The 8468-nt window shown below is 52.8% G+C and overlaps 1 protein-coding gene across 3 annotated transcripts in view; it reads left to right on the top strand.

Annotated features, from left to right (window-relative positions):
- Positions 1 to 1101: 1101 nt before the first annotated feature.
- The window catches only part of LOC144937641 (neuronal migration protein doublecortin-like), a 65689-nt gene continuing 58322 nt past the window's right edge, over positions 1102 to 8468 (top strand). The window contains exons 1-2 of one of the 3 annotated variants that reach the window (XM_078865012.1): positions 1232 to 1309; positions 3441 to 4138. In XM_078865012.1, the coding sequence (XP_078721138.1) occupies positions 3757 to 4138 (382 nt within the window). In that variant the 5' untranslated portion in view covers positions 1232 to 1309; positions 3441 to 3756. Of the gene's footprint in view, positions 1310 to 2787; positions 2928 to 3440; positions 4139 to 8468 lie in introns of those variants that run through there. The other 2 variants (XM_078865013.1, XM_078865014.1) reach the window with 2 other exon arrangements.

Below are 8468 nucleotides of genomic sequence, written 5' to 3'. Positions count from 1 at the left end.
CAGCTAATCGTCACCGGTTGTTGGCCGTGAGCGGCGAATCGAACTCGGGTAGGGTCGGGATCGTAGCGCAGCGTAGCGCCGGCCGTTTCGTTACCGCTCCCCCACCACGCACATGCGTGCACGGATCCGCGCGCGCGCGCACACGAGCGCGCGCGCGCACACACGCACGTGCCCGCGCATAACTTAGCATCCGAGACATGATATTCACATCAGAGACGTGTGAGAAAAAGCGTGGAATATTGTAGAAGGGGAAGGAGGGGGTGGATGTAACGATGCATCGTTCATCTCGTAACGGCCCCCATGCGTGCGTCGAATCGCTTGTGTCAGAACTGATTCTTTGTTCGAGTCGTATACGTGATGCGTGATGCGTTCACGTGATCCCGGCCGCCGCTAGCGACCGCTGCAATAACCGCAATGTGACGAGAGTAGTCGATTTATGAGAATCTGTTGGCGGTTGTGAACGATTTGTGGATTAAACCAGCGAGTCTTGCGTCTGCAGAATGGATGTGGTTCGATTCGTCTTCGCCGCCGTTATCGCCTGAACGTTGCGGCCACGGTTGGTGCTTCGTCCACCACGATAGGGAACAGGGCGAGTCTCGTTTGTGAGAGTCCTGGTTCCGGAAAGGTGACAAGTCATCGAATCGTCCGCGTGGATGAACCGTTTACACCTCTGGCCGGCTGCGTACGTTGAGTGGTGATGGTGGTGACGACGACGACGATGATGGTCGTGAGAGAAGGACAAGTACTGGGCTACGCGCGAGGCTGTGCCGACTGTGGGGTGATGATGGATAATAATGGTGATGTTGATGGATATTAATGATGATGATGAAGAGGCGTAGGAGGAGAGAGGAAGGGGAGGCGCGCAACTGCTGACGCTGAGTGATGATGGTGGTGATGGTGATAGTGGTGGTATATATCCACGTTGAACTTCTTTCGCACCGTGCGTGGTGGTGATGGAGGAGGTGGTGATGATGGCAGTGGTGGCGATGTTGGATTCGGCGGTAGGGATGGGGGAACCCACCACCCGTGGCGAACGGCGTCGAATCACGGGAAGCTTGGGCAGGCGTGCGGGAAGGAGGAAGGGAGGGATGGAGGGACTGGGAGGGGGTGGGTGAGATGGGAGTGAGAGGAGGGAGTGAGCCCGAGAATGGGAGGGCGATCGCCTCCCCCCCCACCTCCCCTCCCCTATCGCAAACTCCCCATCCTCGGCGCGCCTGCGCGCACATTCTCACTCCGAGCCACTACGAAGAGCGGCGAGCGGGGAGAGCTCCCAGCCACGCAGAGAGCAGCAGCCCACGCGCCCCTCGAGGTGAGACGCACACACCGACGTTGTCCACGTGTGTGCGCGCGCGATATTCTCCATACGGTATTGTGTACACATCCCCGATGGGTTAACGTCTCGCCCAATATTTCGCGGGTGGCTGGTGGACTGGTGTTAGTGGTTGACACGTGACTTAGTCGCCGTGTCAGCCGGAGCGGCGGATATACCGGACGTGGTGTGCCGGGTAACGCGAATAATTTGCGCCGACGGATCCGACTGAAATTAATCTGTGTGCATCCCTGTGCGGGCGGGCGGGCGGACGAGTGAAGGTGTGAGCGAGTGTCGGGATGAGAGGCTCTGAGCGACCTAATGTCCGTTTCTTTGTTTGAATGTGAGTCGCGCCCCTGAGTCTCTGTTGCGCTCACGGCTCGATAACGCAACGGACCCGCCACCGCCCCCCTCGAATGGGGCATTGCATTGCAAGCTCGCTCTCCATCTGCAGTCGGCAACGTGCCAATCAACCGAATTGAATATTACCATCGTGAAACGAAAATTATCAGACGTGCAGTGGTCAAGTGGCTCGCTCTTTCAATTCATTTCGGGTAAAAAAAAATTTGATTGCGATGTTCAGCGATTTAACAAAAAATCCCAACTTGGTTATTTAAAAAATCATCTTCATCATCATCTATTCATCTTGCGTCAGTCAGCGACTGTCAGTGAGTCATCGCGGCTATTGTCCGCGATTGCCTGGCTTGACTTACCCAGAAGCGCTGGCCCTCCGCTTTATATTCGGCGGAATTGCGTTCGCTTATCGGTTTATGAAATCACAGACTGCCATTTGAATCGTAAAAAGCCAGAAAAAATGGGATGACAATTATCTGCACACAACAGACGGGTATGGTTTTGGTGGAAGTGCTGCTGCTGCAACTAACACGAGCTCAACATATCCGTCAGTAACACGGTATTAAAAGGACAAAATATATATAATTACTGACATTTCGGCCAATAAAGTTTAATTAAAGAATGTTCCGTTTTTGTTCTTTGTGCTCACGCACCACTCAGCAACGCGGTATCACGCTGAACATCATCTTGGAGATGAGCGCCGCGCGTGAAGGCTTCGCGCCGACGAGAGAGAAGCTGCTGCTGCTGATGCTGCTATGAATGCTAATGGCTCCACGCGTGCATCGCGGCGTTTCATCGCCGCTGCCTTTCCCTACCGCTTATCGTCTTGGCTCGATATATTTCTTTATTTTGCAACGCGCGCATTGACATGAGATGTCTCTGGGTTCATCTCGGTGCATGTTCGCGCGCCCGTATGTACGGATCGGTGTTTCTTGGGCACCCCCCTTGCCTCCTCCACCGCCCTCCCCAGCTCACAACGCCTTAATCCCCCCCACCCGCCCTCAACTCCCTCCCCCCCTCCCACCCCACGTCAAACCCAGACCACCCATCCCACCCATCCCCCGCAGAGATCCACACCCCATCCTTGCCAGACGCTCCTCGCATCGCGCACAGCGGTCTCAGATGCGTACAGTCGCCCTTACAGCGACGAGTCCACGGTGCTGTTACGATACGATACTGAAAAGAGGAACGTTTGGGCAGCCGTCGTGTGCCAGCCAGAACCCTCCTGAAACGGAGGGGACGGGGTGGGGGTCTAAGAGACTCGGTGAGGCTGTTTTTGAGGCCACTGACAAGCAGAATTATTTGTTGTGCACCAATTTCTCAAATGTTTGCCGCACGGTGTTGTGGGTTTCGTGATACCCCTGCGGTATAGATTAATATTAATCGTCATGATTGTTTGTGCCCTTGTTTTGTAGTAATTTCAGGTGATAATGTTTTTTTCTTTCAATTGTGAAGCTATTTTGTAATTCGTAACAATGCAGCGATAATGACATAATACGCGTACTGTATGGATTATAAATGACCCGATGATATTGCTACCAAGGTGTTTTACCATTTTTAAAACCCAACAACCAAACGTGACGGTTGCCTTGTTGGCATTCGATGTCGACGATACCGCGAGTTGCATTCATCATCATCGCATCACCAGCTACGTCACGGCGATGACAGTCGCTTCTCAATAGCCCCGTTGCGTCCAACAAAGAATGCTCGCGTCTGCATCCATCCATCCGTCCACCCTTCTCCATCCATCTCCTTGTCTCGGCTGTGCGGAGTTCAGGTGTCTGCGAACGAGGTGCGAGAAGACTCCCCCCTGTCAAGGAAATCCGAACGCATCGGCCGATAACGTCAACTGCGCTGCACAAGGCAACACTTTTGAAACCACCACCACCACCACCTTCGCGACCACCACCGCCGCTCCGAATCAAGCAGCAGCACCTGCTCGGGACCGTTTGGCAGACAGCGAGGCAAGCGGCGTCGTAGCTTCAGCACACAACAGCGCCGACCACCAGCGTCATCGTCGTCAACAGCAGCAACAGCAGCAGCAAGAAGAAGAAGAAGTAGAAGTAGAGGACACCCACCACCTGAGCGCCGCCATGTCCTTTAACGGGGACTTTTCCGAGCTGGAGCACTTTGACGAGCGGGACCGCGGCTTGCGCTTCAGCCGCGGCTCCCGCGGTGCCAACGGCCTTCCCAGCCCCTCGCACAGCGCGCACTGCAGCCTGTACCGCACCCGGACCCTGCAGGCGCTCAGCTCGGAGAAGAAGGCCAAGAAGGTGCGCTTCTACCGCAACGGGGACAAGTACTACAAGGGCATCGTGTACGCCATCTCGCCGGACAGGTTCCGCTCGTTCGAGGCGCTGCTCGCCGACCTGACCCGCACGCTGTCCGACAACGTGAACCTGCCGCAGGGAGTGCGCGCCGTCTTCACCATTGACGGGCAGCACAAGATCACCAGCCTCGACGAGCTGCTTGAGGGTACGTGCTGCCCCGGTGCTGCCCCGGTGCTTGCCCCGGTGATGCCTCTGCCCGGTGTCGAGCAGAGAAGTTGTCGATTTTAAGGGCGTCGAGTGTCCGAGGGTAAAAATGGACGGTTGTCGTGTGTGTGGGTTATGAACCCATCTGTGCAGATCTTTCTTTGTTTATCACCTCTTATATTCTAATTTAAAGGTGTATGTGTGTTGAACTTCTTTCGCAGAGAACATTGCCAACCTTTGGTAATCGGAGGTGTGGGGGAAGCAGAACAAACTAAACACGAGAAGCAGTTCTACAGAAATGAGTTTTCAATCTAGATGGTTTACAAGTGGATAACTCCAGTGGCTTCCTAATTTCCGGAAGGAAGCGCGTTCCAGACGGCCTCGGAAGCACATCTGAAAGCGCCGCGATGCAGTGACCGTCGATGTGGTGGTCGTGGTGGTGGTGGATGACACGTGTGCCCTTGCTGTGTCTCCCTGCGTTGTGCCTCGGGTTCTAGACGTTCGTCTAACCCTGGCTAACGTCTCTGGTGGCTAATGTCCGCTATGGTTAATTGCCTAATGAGTCAAAAATATTGAGATGCTGCAAATGTCAGTGTCAGCAGGGCTTAATATCTCACTCAATTATCAGGCCGCTGTTAGTCTTACTTGGAGTCGGGGTTATCGGCGTAAGGAACTGGGATACAAGGTATGCCGATCCATAGTAATCATATAGTCATTGTAGCCTTTATTCCTATGATCCTAATGAAGACAAAATAAGAAGCATAAAAACCAAACAAGGCGAGATGGATCTGGCTGGGTGCCAAAATAATTCCAGGACCATCGATCCGTTTTACTGTCGGCGCTGATATTAATCACCGAGGTAAAAATGCGCGCTGTGCATCGTCTAAAGTTGTGGAGCTCTGCGCAATGTGCTCCGGTGCCATGGGGCCCTGCAGTGCCGGCCCGAGCCTCTTGGGGGCCCTAAGCAGAATTTGATTTGGGGGCCCCCCTCCCACCACGCAGACTCATCTGTGCTAGAAGATTATTGACACAAATGTCACACTATAATGTTATAGCGAATATTATAAACGAATACAGTGAGGTTTTCACTTGTTTAAGTTATTTAATTGTAAAAAAAAAAAAAAAAAAAAAAAAACGATTCGGGGGCCCCCTGGTGGCCAGGGGGCCCCAAGCAGCCGCTTAGTTCGCTTATGCCTCGGGCCGGCCCTGGGGCCCTGGGTTCGATTGCCGATCACGGCCAACGTTTAGTGGTAAGAAGTGGCTATTTAAACCCATCGTGCGTTGCGTCAAAACATCGGAAATGGGGGGGGGAGGGAGACAAAGGCAGCCGGGCCCGGTGACTCATGAACACACAACCCCCCTACCCACCCCTCTCGCCCCAGCTCCGAGCGTGAAGGCGGCGCATCTTTATCTTTGTTTCCAAGGCGCAGCGGAAAATCCAAATTAAATAGACGGACACAGACGACGCGCACGGGGGGTGGGTGGGTGGGGGGGCACCAGCTCCGGCTCCTCGGGGGTCGATGCGCAATTGGCTTCTCGAGCAGTAAAGCGTGAGATTTATCTCGTGGCACGAACTCCACCCCCCACCACCACCCATATCCCTCCACCTCCTCCTCCTCCACCACCATCTCTCATCTCCTCGCATGAGTTACGAGGACAGAGCGCGGCGCTGGTAACGGGCGCCTTCTGGGCTCGCAACGAAGGGACGGGGCATCGATGATAATGATAGAAATACAGCCGCGAGACACTCGCACGCATCGAGAATCGGCGCGAGCGTGGAGACGCCACGCTTCGTCGTCGTTGTTGTTGTTGTGTGTGCACGCGCACACTCCACTGCTGGATGGACGGGGGCGGGGGGGGGGCTTTCCCAACCACCCAGCACGCATTGCGTGGCCGTGAGGAATATATTGGCGAGGCTTCATCGCGGCACCGCTGAGCGGTCGAGATTCGGCTGCCTGTGATTTGAAGTCTGTTTTGTCGAACCAGGTGAGAACTCGGGAGACCAGGATTGCCTCGTGTGCAAGGGTGACCTTAAATTTCGATTTAAAGCTTTCGTGACTGCAGGGATTCATCTTCTTGGTTCTTTCGGTAAAGTCACGTAGAAGGGAAATAATAAAATAATGACAATAAAACATAATTCTCTTCTACGTGACTTTACCGAAAGAACCAAGAAGAACAGTGACCTTAGCTGTGACGGTCCCACCTGATGACGGAGACTTGTGTTGCCTCCGAAACGTCGTGATTTATTATTTTATTTCTATTATTATTTCTATAAATGTTTTAATTATATATTTTTATTATTTATTTCTCCCTACGTGACTTTTTCCCGAAAAAACCTAAGAGTATGAATCCTTGCAGTCACGAAAGCTTCAAATCTAGAGTGACCTGGGGAATTCGTCTGCCGGAAGGGAGGAGGAGGAGGAGGGGGGGATGATTGTGATGTATAATCCCACTTGAAAGAAGTGCGGGTAATTTTCGATTTGAACCAACTTCTCGAATGTGGTGAGTCGATGGTCACAGATTCGTCACCGATGACCGTGCAGACAACAACAAAAAACCCATCGAATTGAATTGGGATTTGTCAGTAAATGTTACAAAAAAATTAACTGCTCTGAGAATTGGAAATTAAGCACGTTTCTCTGCCACACGATATTGCTACAACCTTTATTGTATCAATGTGTGTGTAGTGACAGAGAAAGGTCACTACTGTGTCGGCCCGTACGAAGGCTGGGGGCCCCAAGGGGGTGCCTGGGGGGTCACGTGGTGGAGGGATCCGGACCCTCCCAGAGGTGGGGGAAGTGAGGCGTGTCCTGGGAAGGGAGGCGTGGCCTGAAGAGAGCCAGCCACGCCGGGGCGGAGCCAGCCACGCCAAACCAAATATAAGCGTGGTGTGAACGCAGAGCGAGGCTGCTGTTGTACTGTACTCCAAGGTGAAGACATCTTCGGTCGTCAAGTCCCGAGTCGTCGTCCTGGGCCAGGCAGGCCGTTGCCTGCCTGGTCCAGTCTGTGTCGTGTTCCAGAGTGTTAGTGAGTTGAGGAAGGTGGTCACCACCTCATGTAGAGTGTTATATTATTTACCGTTTAATAAATAGTGTTGCCTCCAAGTTGCGTGTGTGTGCACCTAATTTGAACCTACTACATGTGTATGTGGTGGGGAGGGTGCGCCCCTAGTGGTTGGTGAACGTGTAAAGGCAAGAGCCGTGGTGGGAACGAAGGCGATGGATGTTCAGCGTATTGTGCGCAGTACTCGCCAACTGTGCTAATGGGTGGAGATTGACACGGCGTGCGTGTGCGGTTAGCGCCTCGGCAAGAATTTGCATCTCAGCTATGGTCTGGGGTAGGGTTCGGCCGTTCCTGTCTGGTATATGATCTGGGATACGGTTTGGGTTAAGGTTTGGGTCTGCGGTGGGTTTAGCGATGTGGGTGTTGATCTGAGCTGGATTACGTTTTGGATTAGAGTTAATTTAGTTCAGAACACAAGGATAATGCGAGTGTGCTGAGGTCATGATTCCTTTTGAGCTGGGATATGCTCGAAGTAAGGGCTAAGCTTCGAGTTAGTCTTTCCCCAGTTTAAAGTTATGAAGTTGGTTATTGTCCAGGTGTGGGTTGATTGGATCTGGGAGATATTTCAAGTCTGGGTTTAAGATCTGGGCTTGGGTTGGAGTTAAGGTTTGGGTGTGGATCAGTATTTGGGATGGGGTTGTGGTTTCGGTCACAGTTTGCGTGAGGATTTGTGATCGGTTTCATGCAGGTCTGGATTCGGATCTGAAGTGGGGTTAGGGGCATGATTGAGCGCCGTGCGGTGAGCAAATGCCCCAACACGGGCGCGCTCACAGATCCCTCTGAGCGCGAGGACTCCCATATGTGCTGCAAGAGTCACCCTGGCCGGAGGCGCTGATTGTGTGGCGATGAAGAGTGGAGGGGCCGATTTAACGAGTGGAGGCTGCTGGCTCTAATTAACGGCTGGAGGAGCACTGACAATGATTTTTAAGCTGCCTCGAGCCAAGCCGTCACTCAAGACTTACGGCATGGGGTCAGACTGGCAAGGGATCTGATGGGTGGAGATTCAAATGTCTTGTAATTATAACGATCTGTCATCTGTGTCTGCGTACAGAATATGCGTGCGGGTAATTGCAATTAATGTCACAATACAATTGGATTGATAATGTCAAAATAGATTACTGCATTGCAACACGCTGCAAGAGAAATGAGGGCTCGGGGAAATGTCAACACCAAAGAGGGACTTAGCAGAGATGAGGGACTTAAGATACAGTATAGTTTTGTGTGTATGTATATTGAACTTCTTTTGCACCGTACGTAGCCAACCGTGT

The sequence above is a fragment of the Lampetra fluviatilis genome, chromosome 19 (genome assembly GCF_964198595.1).
Source record: "Lampetra fluviatilis chromosome 19, kcLamFluv1.1, whole genome shotgun sequence".
In the NCBI taxonomy this organism is placed as follows: Eukaryota; Metazoa; Chordata; class Hyperoartia; order Petromyzontiformes; family Petromyzontidae; genus Lampetra; species Lampetra fluviatilis.
The sequence above is the reverse complement of the archived record's forward strand: the minus strand, read 5'-3'. Positions and strand labels throughout refer to the sequence as shown.